The 19,435-nt window shown below is 49.9% G+C and overlaps 1 protein-coding gene across 2 annotated transcripts; it reads left to right on the top strand.

Moving 5' to 3' along the window:
- The first annotated feature begins 58 nt into the window (after positions 1-58).
- esf1 (ESF1, nucleolar pre-rRNA processing protein, homolog) lies at positions 59-19,415 on the top strand. Of its 2 annotated transcripts, none has more exons than XM_079730036.1 (14): positions 59-153; positions 1,198-1,548; positions 2,229-2,488; positions 3,097-3,210; positions 3,712-3,824; positions 4,189-4,341; positions 4,880-4,994; positions 5,289-5,466; positions 5,810-5,995; positions 16,723-16,844; positions 17,075-17,177; positions 17,312-17,382; positions 18,035-18,187; positions 18,666-19,415. In XM_079730036.1, the coding sequence occupies exons 2-14, from the start codon at positions 1,236-1,238 to the stop codon at positions 18,978-18,980; spliced, it is 2,196 nt and encodes a 731-aa protein (XP_079586162.1). In that variant the 5' UTR covers positions 59-153; positions 1,198-1,235; the 3' UTR covers positions 18,981-19,415. The 2 variants fall into 2 exon arrangements, with proteins under 2 accessions (XP_079586162.1, XP_079586161.1); XM_079730035.1 differs by having other exon boundaries at positions 17,309-17,382; positions 18,666-19,412.
- The last annotated feature ends 20 nt before the right edge of the window (positions 19,416-19,435 follow it).

Here is a 19,435-nt window from a genome sequence, read left to right as displayed (position 1 = left end):
TTGTTTTATAGATGGTAATACAACTACATTTCTCCTTGTAGGGTCAGTTTGTCCTAGTTCTCTTACTGTAGTAAAATGGGCGGGGCAAAAAGGTCAATGAAGTAATGCATGCCGGGAAAACACGTGTGTAAACCACCAGAAGAACACAACTTGGTATGAAAATTTAGACATGTTACTCTGTTGACTGAAGGATTTATGGATATAATGTATTGAAATAATATGGTATTATGTGGTGTTGATTTATGTTTCACTCCCTCCATGTAAATGTTGCAGACTCTTTTAACAGTTAGATGCTAAACTAGCGTAATGTTGCTTCGCTCTGTCTGCAATCTGTCTGTAAATCTGCCAGATCAACGTTACCGAGATATAAGCAGAAGGGCTGTGACTCTCCCCGTTAAACGGAAAGGTTGATCTCTTACTATCTGCTACACTTAGTTACTGCATTTATGTAAACTACCAGCCTGATCTGATAACGACAACTATCATCCTGGTATGATAACTACCAACCTGATATAACCACTCTAGGATTGCTTTCAGCCTGATATAACTACTATGATAACTTCCAACCTGATATAACTACTATGATAACTACCAACCTGATATAACAACTATGATAACCACCAAGCTGATATAACTATGATAACTACCAACCTGATTTAACTACTATAACTACCAACCTGATATAACTACTATGATTATTGCCAAACTGATGATTACTATCATAAATACCAACCTGAATTAACTACTAAGATAACTACCAACCTGATAACTACTATGATTACTACCAATCTGATGTACCGGTAACTACTATGATTACTAGCCACTTCAACCTTGTATGATAACAACTATGATTACTAAACTCTCCCTAGATGTTGAAGAATGACCCATGAATTAACTCTTACTGACCTCGGCCTTGATTTAGCAAGTAGCTTGGCAACCTGTCAATCTACCCAGGTAGCTAGTTACCTGTAGTTCCAGGTAGATTAGCTACCTGTACATCGACTTGTGGTTCCAGGTAGATAGTTACCTCTTGTTCCATGTAGTTTAGTTACCTGTTGTTTCAGCTACTTAAATTACCTGCAAATCGACCTGTGGTTCCAGATAGTTTAGCTACCTGTAAATCTACCTGTTCCAGGTAGTTTAGGTACCTGTTGTCTCAGGTGGTTTAATTCCCTGTATATCTACCTGTTGTTCCAGGCAGTTAGTCACCTGTTGTCTCAGGTAGCAGAGTCGTCATGTCGAAGAAGCCCAACGAGGATGCGCGGTTCCGCCGGGTGCAGAAAGACCCGCGGTTCTGGGAGATGCCCGACCGGGAGAAGAAGGTCCAGATCGACAAGCGCTTCCAGGCCATGTTCAAGGACAAGCGCTTCCAGGTGAAGCAGACGGTGGACAAGCGGGGCCGGCCGGTCAACCACACCGCCAAGGAGGACCTCAGGCGATTCTACAACCTCTCTGAGTCTGAGGGCGAGGAGGTGGAGGAGCCGGGGAAGAAGGAAGGGAAGAAGAAGGTGGCGGTGAAGACAGGAGGGCGGTCCAAAGAGGCAGAAGGTAGGGTCTTACTCAGTGGCTCATGAGAGCAAGTCAGATAGGAAGACAACACATTATAACTGTTGATTTCCGCTACTGTGTACCGTGTACTGGCTGGTGTAGCTCACTCAGTGGGGCGCGCGACCCTGGCTTCCTCCATAGGATGGAGCATGTCCTATGTCCGTTAGCATGTGGGTGATTCAGGGACTAAACAAAGCTGTTAGCATGTTGGTGATTCAGGAACTAAAGAAAGCTGTTAGCATGTTGGTGATTCAGGGACTAAACAAAGCTTTTAGCATGTTAGTGATTCAGGGACTAAACAAAAGCGGTTAGCATGTTAGTGATTCAGGGACTAAACAAAGCTGTTAGCATGTGGGTGATTCAGGGACTAAACAAAGCTGTTAGCATGTGGGTGATTCAGGGACTAAAAAAAGGTGTTAGCATGTTGGTGATTCAGGGACTAAAGAAAGCTGTTAGCATGTTGGTGATTCAGGGACTAAACAAAAGATGTTAGCATGTTAGTGATTCAGGGACTAAACAAAAGCTGTTAGCATGTTAGTGATTCAGGGACTAAACAAAAGCTGTTAGCATGTTGGTGATTCAGGGACTAAACAAAAGATGTTAGCATGTGGGTGATTCAGGGACTAAACAAAGCTTTTAGCATGTTAGTGATTCAGGGACTAAACAAAAGCTCTTCCCAGATGAGGAAGGTGAGGAGGACGACTCTGAGCTGGAAGGAGGCAATGCTGATGAAGAGGAGTCATCAGAGGAGGAGTCTGGTTTGGACTCTGGTTCTGAGGATGACAGTGAGCCCGACCTGGCCAGGGGGGTGGGCAACGTGGAGACCAGCTCTGATGAAGACGAGACGGAAGATGAGGTGGAGTCCTTCCTCCGACGGGAGGAAGAGGAGATCCAACACGACTGGGGCGACATGTGTAAAGACGCCCCCCGCGGGGAAGAGGTGAGAGATGATTCCCAGATGGGAAACTTTCCCATAGTGGGTAGCAAAGACAAAGGAAACAAAGGGGAGGGGGAGGGACCATTCTGGAGAAATTAGGATTGGCCATGGCTGAAGTCTGCCATGGCGGGAGAGACCAAGTTATATTTCAATGCCCTATGGTCGAAGTGGGTATGTCGGCAAGTCTGCAGTCACGGCTGCAACACAGTTAAGGGAATCTAAACAACAAAGAAGTGAGTAGATTGGCTTGGCCTCATACCCGACTTGTGACTAAAGTGGCAATGCAAATGCAAACTATCTTGACATATCTTCAATTAGAGAAAGGATGGGAGGTATCTCTCGGTGCAAGGAGAATGTATACAGAGTCCTTTTCAATTGTTATTATATAAGGTTTATATAATTTGTATATAATTGTATATTATAGTTACCATTCATATTTCCATGAAAAGGAGTCAGTGTGTAGGTTTGTAACCTGGATTAGACAGGTTGTGTACTTTGCTACAGTATTGTGTGTGTGTGTGTGTGTGTGTAGGTGTGGGCCCGGCTAGCTGTGTGTAACCTGGACTGGTCAGGTTGTGTATTTTGCTACAGCTTTGTGTGTGTGTGTTTAGGTGTGGCCCCGGTTAGCTGTGTGTAACCTGGACTGGGACCGCCTGAAGGCTAAAGATCTGCTGGCTCTCTTCAACTCCTTCAAACCACCAGGAGGGGTGGTGTTGTCAGTCAAGGTGAACCTACTGCACAATATATACACACTATTACACAGAATGACACTCTATATACACAGTATTACACTATGTAAACACACTATTACACTCTGTATACACACTATTACACACTATTACACAGAATGACACTCTATATACACACTATTACACTATGTAAACACACTATTACACTCTGTATACACAGTATTACACACTATATACACACTATTACACAGAATGACACTCTATATACACACTATTACACTATATAAACACACTAATACACTCTGTATACACACTATTACACAGAATAACATTATATATATATACACATTATTAAACTATATATACACACTATTACACTATATTTACATACTATTACACTACATTTACACACTATTACACATTTAGTCACTACATTTACATACTATGACACTACTACGCAACACTGTATATAATGTATATATCATCTATATAATGTGTATAATATATCTTAACTTAAAAAATCAAATGTATATCCAGATCTACCCATCGGAGTTCGGGAAGGAGCGCCTCCAGATGGAACAGAGTCAGGGACCTCTGGAGCTGCTGGTCAGCCTCCCTGAAGACCCAGAGAAGGACTCGGAGGAAGAGAAGTACCACTCCTTTATGCTATTTAATCAACTTACTTAGAACTTAAGCAACATACATTGTATATACGTAGGTACTATCTATATGCTCGTATACAAAAAAGGAATTTCATCCTCAAACGATGATGACTACAGTTGTGCTGCTGGGTTTCTTCCTCTCTGTGAGGAACAAACTAAATCAATGGTGAACAAGAATAATTGGACGTCATTAGTGATAGAAGAATACTTTCACATCAATGGTGAACAATAATATTTTGACGTCAATAGTGAACAAGAATACTTGGACATCAATAGTGATATAGGAATACTTTGTGCTCAACATGAATGCAGATGGGTCAGCTGGTGAGTGACACGGTGTTTTCTACTGCAGGGTGCACAGGGAGAAGCTGCGGGACTACCAATTCAAGCGTCTCCGCTACTTCTTCGCCGTGGTGGAGTGTGACTCTGCAGAGACGGCCGCAAAACTCTACAGCGAGTGTGACGGCTTTGAGTACGAGAGCAGTAGCTCTATCCTGGACCTGCGGTGAGTCAAGAACAGCAACCGGACCAGAGACCAGACCAGAGACTGTAGACACTAGACCAGAAACTATAGAGGCTAGGCCGGAGACTGTAGAAACTAGACCAGAAACTATAGAAACTAGACCAGTGTGTCGACGGTAGTTTGACGGTCCTCTGTCTAGACAGTAGTTTGACTGTCCTCTGTGTAGACAGTAGTTATACTGTCCTCTGTGTAAACGGTAGTTTGACTTGCCTCTGTGGAGACGGTAGTCTGACTGTCCTCTGTGTAGTCTGTAGTTTGACTGTCCTGTGTGTAGACGGAGATTTGACTGTCCTGTGTGTAGACGGTAGTTTGACTGTCCTGTGTGTAGACGGTAGTTATACTGTCCTCTGTGTAGATGGTAGTTATACTGTCCTCTTTGTAGACGGTAGTTATACTGTCCTGTATGTAGACGGTAGTTTGACTGTCCTGTGTATAGACGGTAGTTTGACTGTCCTGTGTGTAGACGGTAGTTTGACTGTCCTGTGTGTAGACGGTAGTTTGACTGTCCTGTGGGCACCAGTTTCATTCCAGACGATGTTGTGTTTGATGAGGAGCCAAAAGAGGTGGCCACAGAGGTGGAGCTCACCACCTACACCCCCAAACTGTTCACCTCCTCTGCTGCCGCGACCTCCAAGGTATACTCACTCACTCACTCACTCACTCACTCACTCACTCACTCACTGACTCACTGACTCACTCACTCACTCACTCACTCACTGACTCACTCACTCACTCACTCACTCACTCACTGACTCACTGACTCACTCACTCACTCACTCACTCACTCACTCACTCACTCACTCACTCACTAACACACACACACACTCACACCAACACACGGACACACACCAACACACGCACTCATACCAACACATTCACACTCACACAGACGTAGCCAGGTGTTTGAGGTGGAGGTGTTCCTGTTGCAGGTGGAGGTGACCTGGGACGAGACGGACCACGACCGCATCCAGGCCCTCAACAGGCACTTCAACAAGTCTGACCTCATGGATATGGACTTCAACGCCTACCTGGCCTCCTCCAGCGAGGAGGAGGAGCAGCAGGCTGGAGCAGTGGAGCCTGAAGAGAAGACCGAAGACAAGCCGGCAGGTGGGGACCCTCCAAACCACGACACTAGGGTTTAGGGTGTAGGGTGTCCTAGTCCAACTATAGGTGTAGGTTGTCCTAGTTCCACTATATGTTCTATTTACGTTTTCCTAGTCCTACTATATGTGTAGTTTATGATTTTCGTGGAGCTAAGAACAAAGTGAATGCAGAGAGCTGGTAGGGGTAGAAGATCAATGGCCAATGTATAAAAATAATACCATGAAAATATGAAATGCTGAAGCCAAAGTAGCGGGTGTTGGGGTCTGTCCACCAATAGAGAAGTGTCTGAGTCTGTCCCATTGCTAGTGGTAATAATAACTAATTTCTTGTCTACTTCCTGTTCCAGGGGAGCAGAGGGAGGTGCCTCCAGTGGAGGAGGAGGAGGAAGACAAGAGGAGGAGACGGAAGAACAAGAAGAAGAGTGGAGAGGAGCAGATCGCCCGCTACCGAGAGCTGCTGAAGGGCATCCAGCAGAAGGAGAGCCAGCAGAGAGGAGACAATGAGATGGAGATGGAGGTGTCCTGGGTCCCTGGTAGGTAGACCACCCTCTGGTGCTCTACGTCTGGTAGACCACCCTCTGGTGCTCTACTTCCGGTAGACCAACCTCTGGTTCACTACATCTAGTAGACCACCCTCTGGGAGACCACGCTCTGGTCCAGAAACTCTAGTAGACCTCCCTCTGGTCCAGAACATCTAGTAGACCATCCTCTGGTCCAGAACATCTAGTAGACCACCCTCTGGTCCAGAACATCTAGTAGACCACCCTCTGGTCCAGAACATCTAGTAGACCACCCTCTGGTCCAGAACATCTAGGAGACCCTCCTCTGGTCCAGAACATCTAGTAGACCACCCTCTGGTGCTCTACATCTAGTAGACCACCCTCTGGTCCAGAACATCTAGGAGACCACCCTCTGGTGCTCTACATCTAGTAGACCACCCTCTGGTCCAGAACATCTAGTAGACCACCCTCTGGTCCAGAACATCTAGGAGACCACCCTCTGGTGCTCTACATCTAGTAGACCACCCTCTGGTCCAGAACATCTAGGAGACCACCCTCTGGTGCTCTACATCTAGTAGACCACCCTCTGGTCCAGAACATCTAGTAGACCACCCTCTGGTGCTCTACATCTAGTAGACCACCCTCTGGTCCAGAACATCTAGGAGACCACCCTCTGGTGCTCTACATCTAGTAGACCACCCTCTGGTCCAGAACATCTAGTAGACCACCCTCTGGTGCTCTACATCTAGTAGACCACCCTCTGGTCCAGAACATCTAGTAGAGCACCCTCTGGTCCAGAACATCTAGGAGACCACCCTCTGGTGCTCTACATCTAGTAGACCACCCTCTGGTCCAGAACATCTAGGAGACCACCCTCTGGTGCTCTACATCTAGTAGACCACCCTCTGGTCCAGAGCATCTAGGAGACCACCCTCTGGTGCTCTACATCTAGTAGACCACCCTCTGGTCCAGAGCATCTAGGAGACCACCCTCTGGTGCTCTACATCTAGTAGACCACCCTCTGGTCCAGATCATCTAGGAGACCACCCTCTGGTGCTCTACATCTAGTAGACCACCCTCTGGTCCAGATCATCTAGGAGACCACCCTCTGGTGCTCTACATCTAGTAGACCACCCTCTGGTCCAGAACATCTAGTAGAGCACCCTCTGGTCCAGAACATCTAGGAGACCACCCTCTGGTGCTCTACATCTAGTAGACCACCCTCTGGTCCAGAACATCTAGGAGACCACCCTCTGGTGCTCTACATCTAGTAGACCACCCTCTGGTCCAGAGCATCTAGGAGACCACCCTCTGGTGCTCTACATCTAGTAGACCACCCTCTGGTCCAGAGCATCTAGGAGACCACCCTCTGGTGCTCTACATCTAGTAGACCACCCTCTGGTCCAGATCATCTAGGAGACCACCCTCTGGTGCTCTACATCTAGTAGACCACCCTCTGGTCCAGAGCATCTAGGAGACCACCCTCTGGTGCTCTACATCTAGTAGACCACCCTCTGGTCCAGAGCATCTAGGAGACCACCCTCTGGTGCTCTACATCTAGTAGACCACCCTCTGGTCCAGAGCATCTAGGAGACCACCCTCTGGTGCTCTACATCTAGTAGACCACCCTCTGGTCCAGATCATCTAGGAGACCACCCTCTGGTGCTCTACATCTAGTAGACCACCCTCTGGTCCAGAACATCTAGTAGAGCACCCTCTGGTCCAGATCATCTAGGAGACCACCCTCTGGTGCTCTACATCTAGTAGACCACCCTCTGGTCCAGAACATCTAGTAGAGCACCCTCTGGTCCAGAACATCTAGGAGACCACCCTCTGGTGCTCTACATCTAGTAGACCACCCTCTGGTCCAGAACATCTAGGAGACCCCCCTCTGGTGCTCTACATCTAGTAGACCACCCTCTGGTCCAGAACATCTAGGAGACCACCCTCTGGTGCTCTACATCTAGTAGACCACCCTCTGGTCCAGAGCATCTAGGAGACCACCCTCTGGTGCTCTACATCTAGTAGACCACCCTCTGGTCCAGATCATCTAGGAGACCACCCTCTGGTGCTCTACATCTAGTAGACCACCCTCTGGTCCAGAACATCTAGGAGACCACCCTCTGGTGCTCTACATCTAGTAGACCACCCTCTGGTCCAGATCATCTAGTAGACCACCCTCTGGTCCAGAACATCTAGGAGACCACCCTCTGGTGCTCTACATCAAGTAGACCACCCTCTGGTCCAGAACATCTAGGAGACCACCCTCTGGTGCTCTACATCTAGTAGACCACCCTCTGGTCCAGAACATCTAGGAGACCACCCTCTGGTGCTCTACATCTAGTAGACCACCCTCTGGTCCAGAACATCTAGGAGACCACCCTCTGGTGCTCTACATCTAGTAGACCACCCTCTGGTCCAGAACATCTAGTAGACCACCCTCTGGTGCTCTACATCTAGTAGACCACCCCCTGGTCAAGAACATCTAGTAGAGCACCCTCTGGTCCAGAACATCTAGGAGACCACCCTCTGGTGCTCTACATCTAGTAGACCACCCTCTGTTCCAGAACATCTAGGAGACCCCCCTCTGGTGCTCTACATCTAGTAGACCACCCTCTGGTCCAGAACATCTAGGAGACCACCCTCTGGTGCTCTACATCTAGTAGACCACCCTCTGGTCCAGAGCATCTAGGAGACCACCCTCTGGTGCTCTACATCTAGTAGACCACCCTCTGGTCCAGATCATCTAGGAGACCACCCTCTGGTGCTCTACATCTAGTAGACCACCCTCTGGTCCAGATCATCTAGGAGACCACCCTCTGGTGCTCTACATCTAGTAGACCACCCTCTGGTCCAGAACATCTAGTAGGGCACCCTCTGGTCCAGAACATCTAGTAGACCACCCTCTGGTCCAGAGCATCTAGGAGACCACCCTCTGGTGCTCTACATCTAGTAGACCACCCTCTGGTCCAGATCATCTAGGAGACCACCCTCTGGTGCTCTACATCTAGGAGACCACCCTCTGGTGCTCTACATCTAGGAGACCACCCTCTGGTGCTCTACATCTAGTAGACCACCCTCTGGTCCAGAACATCTAGTAGGGCACCCTCTGGTCCAGAACATCTAGTAGACCACCCTCTGGTCCAGAGCATCTAGGAGACCACCCTCTGGTGCTCTACATCTAGTAGACCACCCTCTGGTCCAGATCATCTAGGAGACCACCCTCTGGTGCTCTACATCTAGTAGACCACCCTCTGGTCCAGATCATCTAGGAGACCACCCTCTGGTGCTCTACATCTAGGAGACCACCCTCTGGTGCTCTACATCTAGGAGACCACCCTCTGGTGCTCTACATCTAGTAGACCACCCTCTGGTCCAGAGCATCTAGGAGACCACCCTCTGGTGCTCTACATCTAGTAGACCACCCTCTGGTCCAGATCATCTAGGAGACCACCCTCTGGTGCTCTACATCTAGTAGACCACCCTCTGGTCCAGATCATCTAGGAGACCACCCTCTGGTGCTCTACATCTAGTAGACCACCCTCTGGTCCAGAACATCTAGTAGGGCACCCTCTGGTCCAGAACATCTAGTAGACCACCCTCTGGTCCAGAGCATCTAGGAGACCACCCTCTGGTGCTCTACATCTAGTAGACCACCCTCTGGTCCAGATCATCTAGGAGACCACCCTCTGGTGCTCTACATCTAGGAGACCACCCTCTGGGGCTCTACATCTAGGAGACCACCCTCTGGTCCAGAACATCTAGTAGGGCACCCTCTGGTCCAGAACATCTAGTAGACCACCCTCTGGTCCAGAGCATCTAGGAGACCACCCTCTGGTGCTCTACATCTAGTAGACCACCCTCTGGTCCAGATCATCTAGGAGACCACCCTCTGGTGCTCTACATCTAGTAGACCACCCTCTGGTCCAGATCATCTAGGAGACCACCCTCTGGTGCTCTACATCTAGGAGACCACCCTCTGGTGCTCTACATCTAGGAGACCACCCTCTGGTGCTCTACATCTAGTAGACCACCCTCTGGTCCAGAACATCTAGTAGAGCACCCTCTGGTCCAGAACATCTAGGAGACCACCCTCTGGTGCTCTACATCTAGTAGACCACCCTCTGGTCCAGAACATCTAGGAGACCCCCCTCTGGTGCTCTACATCTAGTAGACCACCCTCTGGTCCAGAACATCTAGGAGACCACCCTCTGGTGCTCTACATCTAGTAGACCACCCTCTGGTCCAGATCATCTAGGAGACCACCCTCTGGTGCTCTACATCTAGTAGACCACCCTCTGGTCCAGATCATCTAGGAGACCACCCTCTGGTGCTCTACATCTAGTAGACCACCCTCTGGTCCAGAACATCTAGGAGACCACCCTCTGGTGCTCTACATCTAGTAGACCACCCTCTGGTCCAGATCATCTAGTAGACCACCCTCTGGTCCAGAACATCTAGGAGACCACCCTCTGGTGCTCTACATCAAGTAGACCACCCTCTGGTCCAGAACATCTAGGAGACCACCCTCTGGTGCTCTACATCTAGTAGACCACCCTCTGGTCCAGAACATCTAGTAGACCACCCTCTGGTGCTCTACATCTAGTAGACCACCCTCTGGTCCAGAACATCTAGGAGACCACCCTCTGGTGCTCTACATCTAGTAGACCACCCTCTGGTCCAGAACATCTAGTAGACCACCCTCTGGTGCTCTACATCTAGTAGACCACCCCCTGGTCAAGAACATCTAGTAGAGCACCCTCTGGTCCAGAACATCTAGGAGACCACCCTCTGGTGCTCTACATCTAGTAGACCACCCTCTGTTCCAGAACATCTAGGAGACCCCCCTCTGGTGCTCTACATCTAGTAGACCACCCTCTGGTCCAGAACATCTAGGAGACCACCCTCTGGTGCTCTACATCTAGTAGACCACCCTCTGGTCCAGAGCATCTAGGAGACCACCCTCTGGTGCTCTACATCTAGTAGACCACCCTCTGGTCCAGATCATCTAGGAGACCACCCTCTGGTGCTCTACATCTAGTAGACCACCCTCTGGTCCAGATCATCTAGGAGACCACCCTCTGGTGCTCTACATCTAGTAGACCACCCTCTGGTCCAGAACATCTAGTAGGGCACCCTCTGGTCCAGAACATCTAGTAGACCACCCTCTGGTCCAGAGCATCTAGGAGACCACCCTCTGGTGCTCTACATCTAGTAGACCACCCTCTGGTCCAGATCATCTAGGAGACCACCCTCTGGTGCTCTACATCTAGGAGACCACCCTCTGGTGCTCTACATCTAGGAGACCACCCTCTGGTGCTCTACATCTAGTAGACCACCCTCTGGTCCAGAACATCTAGTAGGGCACCCTCTGGTCCAGAACATCTAGTAGACCACCCTCTGGTCCAGAGCATCTAGGAGACCACCCTCTGGTGCTCTACATCTAGTAGACCACCCTCTGGTCCAGATCATCTAGGAGACCACCCTCTGGTGCTCTACATCTAGTAGACCACCCTCTGGTCCAGATCATCTAGGAGACCACCCTCTGGTGCTCTACATCTAGGAGACCACCCTCTGGTGCTCTACATCTAGGAGACCACCCTCTGGTGCTCTACATCTAGGAGACCACCCTCTGGTGCTCTACATCTAGTAGACCACCCTCTGGTCCAGAGCATCTAGGAGACCACCCTCTGGTGCTCTACATCTAGTAGACCACCCTCTGGTCCAGATCATCTAGGAGACCACCCTCTGGTGCTCTACATCTAGTAGACCACCCTCTGGTCCAGAACATCTAGGAGACCACCCTCTGGTGCTCTACATCTAGTAGACCACCCTCTGGTCCAGAACATCTAGTAGACCACCCTCTGGTCCAGAACATCTAGGAGACCCCCCTCTGGTGCTCTACATCTAGTAGACCACCCTCTGGTCCAGAACATCTAGGAGACCACCCTCTGGTGCTCTACATCTAGTAGACCACCCTCTGGTCCAGAGCATCTAGGAGACCACCCTCTGGTGCTCTACATCTAGTAGACCACCCTCTGGTCCAGATCATCTAGGAGACCACCCTCTGGTGCTCTACATCTAGTAGACCACCCTCTGGTCCAGAACATCTAGGAGACCACCCTCTGGTGCTCTACATCTAGTAGACCACCCTCTGGTCCAGATCATCTAGTAGACCACCCTCTGGTCCAGAACATCTAGGAGACCACCCTCTGGTGCTCTACATCAAGTAGACCACCCTCTGGTCCAGAACATCTAGGAGACCACCCTCTGGTGCTCTACATCTAGTAGACCACCCTCTGGTCCAGAACATCTAGGAGACCACCCTCTGGTGCTCTACATCTAGTAGACCACCCTCTGGTCCAGAACATCTAGGAGACCACCCTCTGGTGCTCTACATCTAGTAGACCACCCTCTGGTCCAGAACATCTAGTAGACCACCCTCTGGTGCTCTACATCTAGTAGACCACCCCCTGGTCAAGAACATCTAGTAGAGCACCCTCTGGTCCAGAACATCTAGGAGACCACCCTCTGGTGCTCTACATCTAGTAGACCACCCTCTGTTCCAGAACATCTAGGAGACCCCCCTCTGGTGCTCTACATCTAGTAGACCACCCTCTGGTCCAGAACATCTAGGAGACCACCCTCTGGTGCTCTACATCTAGTAGACCACCCTCTGGTCCAGAGCATCTAGGAGACCACCCTCTGGTGCTCTACATCTAGTAGACCACCCTCTGGTCCAGATCATCTAGGAGACCACCCTCTGGTGCTCTACATCTAGTAGACCACCCTCTGGTCCAGATCATCTAGGAGACCACCCTCTGGTGCTCTACATCTAGTAGACCACCCTCTGGTCCAGAACATCTAGTAGGGCACCCTCTGGTCCAGAACATCTAGTAGACCACCCTCTGGTCCAGAGCATCTAGGAGACCACCCTCTGGTGCTCTACATCTAGTAGACCACCCTCTGGTCCAGATCATCTAGGAGACCACCCTCTGGTGCTCTACATCTAGGAGACCACCCTCTGGTGCTCTACATCTAGGAGACCACCCTCTGGTGCTCTACATCTAGTAGACCACCCTCTGGTCCAGAACATCTAGTAGGGCACCCTCTGGTCCAGAACATCTAGTAGACCACCCTCTGGTCCAGAGCATCTAGGAGACCACCCTCTGGTGCTCTACATCTAGTAGACCACCCTCTGGTCCAGATCATCTAGGAGACCACCCTCTGGTGCTCTACATCTAGTAGACCACCCTCTGGTCCAGATCATCTAGGAGACCACCCTCTGGTGCTCTACATCTAGGAGACCACCCTCTGGTGCTCTACATCTAGGAGACCACCCTCTGGTGCTCTACATCTAGTAGACCACCCTCTGGTCCAGAGCATCTAGGAGACCACCCTCTGGTGCTCTACATCTAGTAGACCACCCTCTGGTCCAGATCATCTAGGAGACCACCCTCTGGTGCTCTACATCTAGTAGACCACCCTCTGGTCCAGATCATCTAGGAGACCACCCTCTGGTGCTCTACATCTAGTAGACCACCCTCTGGTCCAGAACATCTAGTAGGGCACCCTCTGGTCCAGAACATCTAGTAGACCACCCTCTGGTCCAGAGCATCTAGGAGACCACCCTCTGGTGCTCTACATCTAGTAGACCACCCTCTGGTCCAGATCATCTAGGAGACCACCCTCTGGTGCTCTACATCTAGGAGACCACCCTCTGGTGCTCTACATCTAGGAGACCACCCTCTGGTCCAGAACATCTAGTAGGGCACCCTCTGGTCCAGAACATCTAGTAGACCACCCTCTGGTCCAGAGCATCTAGGAGACCACCCTCTGGTGCTCTACATCTAGTAGACCACCCTCTGGTCCAGATCATCTAGGAGACCACCCTCTGGTGCTCTACATCTAGTAGACCACCCTCTGGTCCAGATCATCTAGGAGACCACCCTCTGGTGCTCTACATCTAGGAGACCACCCTCTGGTGCTCTACATCTAGGAGACCACCCTCTGGTGCTCTACATCTAGTAGACCACCCTCTGGTCCAGAACATCTAGTAGAGCACCCTCTGGTCCAGAACATCTAGGAGACCACCCTCTGGTGCTCTACATCTAGTAGACCACCCTCTGGTCCAGAACATCTAGGAGACCCCCCTCTGGTGCTCTACATCTAGTAGACCACCCTCTGGTCCAGAACATCTAGGAGACCACCCTCTGGTGCTCTACATCTAGTAGACCACCCTCTGGTCCAGAGCATCTAGGAGACCACCCTCTGGTGCTCTACATCTAGTAGACCACCCTCTGGTCCAGATCATCTAGGAGACCACCCTCTGGTGCTCTACATCTAGTAGACCACCCTCTGGTCCAGAACATCTAGGAGACCACCCTCTGGTGCTCTACATCTAGTAGACCACCCTCTGGTCCAGATCATCTAGTAGACCACCCTCTGGTCCAGAACATCTAGGAGACCACCCTCTGGTGCTCTACATCAAGTAGACCACCCTCTGGTCCAGAACATCTAGGAGACCACCCTCTGGTGCTCTACATCTAGTAGACCACCCTCTGGTCCAGAACATCTAGTAGACCACCCTCTGGTGCTCTACATCTAGTAGACCACCCTCTGGTCCAGAACATCTAGGAGACCACCCTCTGGTGCTCTACATCTAGTAGACCACCCTCTGGTCCAGAACATCTAGTAGACCACCCTCTGGTGCTCTACATCTAGTAGACCACCCCCTGGTCAAGAACATCTAGTAGAGCACCCTCTGGTCCAGAACATCTAGGAGACCACCCTCTGGTGCTCTACATCTAGTAGACCACCCTCTGTTCCAGAACATCTAGGAGACCCCCCTCTGGTGCTCTACATCTAGTAGACCACCCTCTGGTCCAGAACATCTAGGAGACCACCCTCTGGTGCTCTACATCTAGTAGACCACCCTCTGGTCCAGAGCATCTAGGAGACCACCCTCTGGTGCTCTACATCTAGTAGACCACCCTCTGGTCCAGATCATCTAGGAGACCACCCTCTGGTGCTCTACATCTAGTAGACCACCCTCTGGTCCAGATCATCTAGGAGACCACCCTCTGGTGCTCTACATCTAGTAGACCACCCTCTGGTCCAGAACATCTAGTAGGGCACCCTCTGGTCCAGAACATCTAGTAGACCACCCTCTGGTCCAGAGCATCTAGGAGACCACCCTCTGGTGCTCTACATCTAGTAGACCACCCTCTGGTCCAGATCATCTAGGAGACCACCCTCTGGTGCTCTACATCTAGGAGACCACCCTCTGGTGCTCTACATCTAGGAGACCACCCTCTGGTGCTCTACATCTAGTAGACCACCCTCTGGTCCAGAACATCTAGTAGGGCACCCTCTGGTCCAGAACATCTAGTAGACCACCCTCTGGTCCAGAGCATCTAGGAGACCACCCTCTGGTGCTCTACATCTAGTAGACCACCCTCTGGTCCAGATCATCTAGGAGACCACCCTCTGGTGCTCTACATCTAGTAGACCACCCTCTGGTCCAGATCATCTAGGAGACCACCCTCTGGTGCTCTACATCTAGGAGACCACCCTCTGGTGCTCTACATCTAGGAGACCACCCTCTGGTGCTCTACATCTAGTAGACCACCCTCTGGTCCAGAGCATCTAGGAGACCACCCTCTGGTGCTCTACATCTAGTAGACCACCCTCTGGTCCAGATCATCTAGGAGACCACCCTCTGGTGCTCTACATCTAGTAGACCACCCTCTGGTCCAGATCATCTAGGAGACCACCCTCTGGTGCTCTACATCTAGTAGACCACCCTCTGGTCCAGAACATCTAGTAGGGCACCCTCTGGTCCAGAACATCTAGTAGACCACCCTCTGGTCCAGAGCATCTAGGAGACCACCCTCTGGTGCTCTACATCTAGTAGACCACCCTCTGGTCCAGATCATCTAGGAGACCACCCTCTGGTGCTCTACATCTAGGAGACCACCCTCTGGTGCTCTACATCTAGGAGACCACCCTCTGGTGCTCTACATCTAGTAGACCACCCTCTGGTCCAGAACATCTAGTAGGGCACCCTCTGGTCCAGAACATCTAGTAGACCACCCTCTGGTCCAGAGCATCTAGGAGACCACCCTCTGGTGCTCTACATCTAGTAGACCACCCTCTGGTCCAGATCATCTAGGAGACCACCCTCTGGTGCTCTACATCTAGTAGACCACCCTCTGGTCCAGATCATCTAGGAGACCACCCTCTGGTGCTCTACATCTAGGAGACCACCCTCTGGTGCTCTACATCTAGGAGACCACCCTCTGGTGCTCTACATCTAGGAGACCACCCTCTGGTGCTCTACATCTAGGAGACCACCCTCTGGTCCAGAGCATCTAGGAGACCACCCTCTGGTCCAGATCATCTAGGAGACCACCCTCTGGTCCAGATCATCTAGTAGACCACCCTCTGGTGCTCTACATCTAGTAGACCACCCTCTGGTGCTCTACATCTAGGAGACCACCCTCTGGTGCTCTACATCTAGTAGACCACCCTCTGGTGCTCTACATCTAGTCGACCACCCTCTGGTGCTCTACATCTAGTCGACCACCCTCTGGTGCTCTACATCTAGTAGACCACCCTCTGGTGCTCTACATCTAGGAGACCACCCTCTGGTGCTCTACATCTAGTAGACCACCTTATTGTCAATGAGGGCAGGAGGGGGGAGAGGGTGGGATGGTAGAGACGTAGGAGTGACTGTGAGAGTGTCTCCATGGCAACAGGTCTGAGGGAGACCACGGAGAGGCTGGTGAAGAAGAAGATGGAGGTCCAGGAGCAGCGGACCCCCTGGGAGGACTACCTGGAGAAGAAGAAAGAGAGGAGGAAACAGAGGAGGAACCAAGAGGTGGGGTGTTTGATGATGTGTGGTTATAGACGAGGAACCAGGAGTCAGGGTGTGTTTGTATCGTGTGTTTGATGATGGTTGGTTATAGAGAAGGACCAGGAGGTGGGGTGTGTTAGTGTCGTGTGTTTGTTGATATGTGAACATAGAGGAGGAACCGGGAGACGGGGGTGTTTGTGTTGTGTGTTTGTTGTGGTTATACACACACAGCAACCGCAAGTCTCTTTCTCCAGGGGGAGGTGGAGTCCAACCTCGCTGATGAAGATGATGATGATGACGTTCCGTCAGACGTGGACCTTAACGACCCCTACTTCGCTGAGGAGCTGGGCGCTTCAGGTACCTCGTCAGCAACAGTCAATCAGACTAATGAGTCCTTCAGCAGGACTGAAGGTTATCTAGTAAACGTCCATGTTGAACCCTGCTGACCCAGCATTAACTTCCTGTCCGGTTGGCTCACCTCCTTGCAGCAGGTGTGAAGAAACAAACGAAGAAGAAGGAAGAGGAGAGTTCAGAGGAGGATGAAGAGCTGGAGAAGAGAAAGGTTTCAGAACTTACCAAAATAAAGCTGTTTTTTCTAAAAGCCGCAGGAGAAGTAAAATGGGGTTGTATGTTTTAAAATGCAACAAATAAGCCGCTCTATAGTACAATCCACAATGCTGGCGTGAAACTGTAAAAAATGTTCCTGGTGGCCGTGGCTCGTTGCCGGTCCACAGATGGTTGAGTTGGCGTCCATGAGTAATTGTAGACGATGCCGATCCAAGCTATATTAAAACCCTGAACGATAGATTTAGTAAAAAAGGCATATTTTAGTTGTTCATTTAGACGCTTTTGAGTGACGAGGCTTTGAGTTACCGCTCATGGACTGAGAGCACATTGTGGGAAGCGCTGAAAAAATGCTGGCTTTACATCGTGAGGGCATTAGGAACTTCATGTTTTAGCACTCAAACGCAAATCACTGAAGAAAGCGCCAAAGTCTTTGTGTTGCAGAATCGACCTAATAGCCGCTCTGGAAAATAAGCTGGAGCGACAGTTTTTGTCCATAAAATCAGATACAAGCCGTGTTTATATTTTTAAAACACACAGAACAAACCCTAATTCTGCTGTATTCTAACAACTGAACTCAACACTGTGCGTCTGTCTGTCTGTCTGTCTGTCTGCCTGGCTGTCTGTCTGTCTGTCTGCCTGTCTCTCAGGCGGAGATGTCTCTGCTGATGGGAGATGATGAGGATGAGAAGCACAACCATTTCAACTTTGAGAAGATCGTTGAGCTGCAGAACCTCAGCAAGAAGAAGAAGAAGAAACTACAGAAGAAGAGCCAGGAGGACCTCCCCAAGGACAACTTCCAGGTCAGCGGAGGAAGGGGTCACCAGGAGAACAACATGAGATCATCAATGTCATTAGATAAACCATTTAAATATACTATGATCTGCTGCATGGGAAATAAAACATGCACAATATCCAATGTAAAATATACTGCGATAGGAAATATACCATGTATAATGTCTAATCTAAACTATACTGTATAATGAAATACACCATGTATAATATCCAATCTAAAATATACGTCTATACCTTTTATAATGAAAACAAAATGTATAATAAACCATCTAAAATGTACTACTATATATATAAAAAATATACAATATATGATGTACTATAGTAAACTGTAATATAAAATATATAATTCAGTCAAAGCTGATATTTTCAGATCTGTCACATTTACATTTAGCCAACGCTTTTATCAAAAGCGACCTACAATAAGTACATTTGTCAGAAGAAGGAGAAACAGATCAGTTCAATGTGTGTGTGTGTGTGTGTGTGCAGGTGGACGTTGCTGACCCCCGGTTCCAGGCGGTGTTCACGTCCCACCTGTTCAACCTGGACCCGTCGGACCCCAACTTCCGGAAGACGCGCGGCACGGACACCATCGTGGCCGAGAAGCTCCGGCGCCGCGCCCAGCAGGACACGCATCGCCGCAGGAAGCAGGAAGTGCCCACACAGATACAGGAAGCGGTGGCCGGCAGCGCTGGGGGCGGCGCTGAGAAGAAGAGTCTGGACCCAAGTCTCTCTCTGCTGGTCAAGTCCGTCAAGAACAAGACCCAACAGTTCCAGGCCAGCAAGAAACCCAGACTCATGTAGCACCCCCCCCCTCCTCTCCTCTGTCCTTGAGGAGACTCCTCCTTTCCACTGGCCTTGGGGAGACTCCTCCTCTCCTCTGTCCTTGAGAACACGCCTCCTCCCGTCTGTCCTTGAGGAGATTGCAGCAGCAGGGTTTTGGTCCAGACCTGTTGGTACGGCTGATCAGAGGACCATCTCACCTGGACCAAATGACATGGGGGCGCTACGGCCTTCATGATGTCATCTAAAGATGGATTAGAACGATGTCATCCCAAAATGGTAAATGATTAGAATGATTTGGAATAAAATGGATCGATTTGTGATCTAAAATAGGATTACAATGTCACATGGGTGGATTAAAACATTTAAGGATGGATTCAAATGATTTGGTATAAAACGGATCGATTTGTCATCTAAAATAGGATTACAATGTCATGGATGGATTAAAACATTTAAGGACGGATTAGAATGTCAGG

The sequence above is a fragment of the Pollachius pollachius genome (genome assembly GCF_949987615.1).
Source record: "Pollachius pollachius genome assembly, chromosome: 2".
Taxonomy (NCBI): Eukaryota; Metazoa; Chordata; class Actinopteri; order Gadiformes; family Gadidae; genus Pollachius; species Pollachius pollachius.
Note: the sequence above shows the minus strand (reverse complement) of the source record. Positions and strands in the feature narration are given on the sequence as shown.

Excerpts from the sequence above, each read along its gene's own strand:
- esf1 (XM_079730035.1), top strand. The coding sequence starts at position 1,236 with ATGTCGAAGAAGCCCAACGAGGATGCGCGGTTCCGCCGGGTGCAGAAA. Across the intron at positions 2,489-3,096 it reads ACGCCCCCCGCGGGGAAGAG|GTGTGGCCCCGGTTAGCTGT; the intron begins GTGAGAGATGAT and ends GTGTGTGTTTAG. Across the intron at positions 3,211-3,711 it reads GGGTGGTGTTGTCAGTCAAG|ATCTACCCATCGGAGTTCGG; the intron begins GTGAACCTACTG and ends ATGTATATCCAG.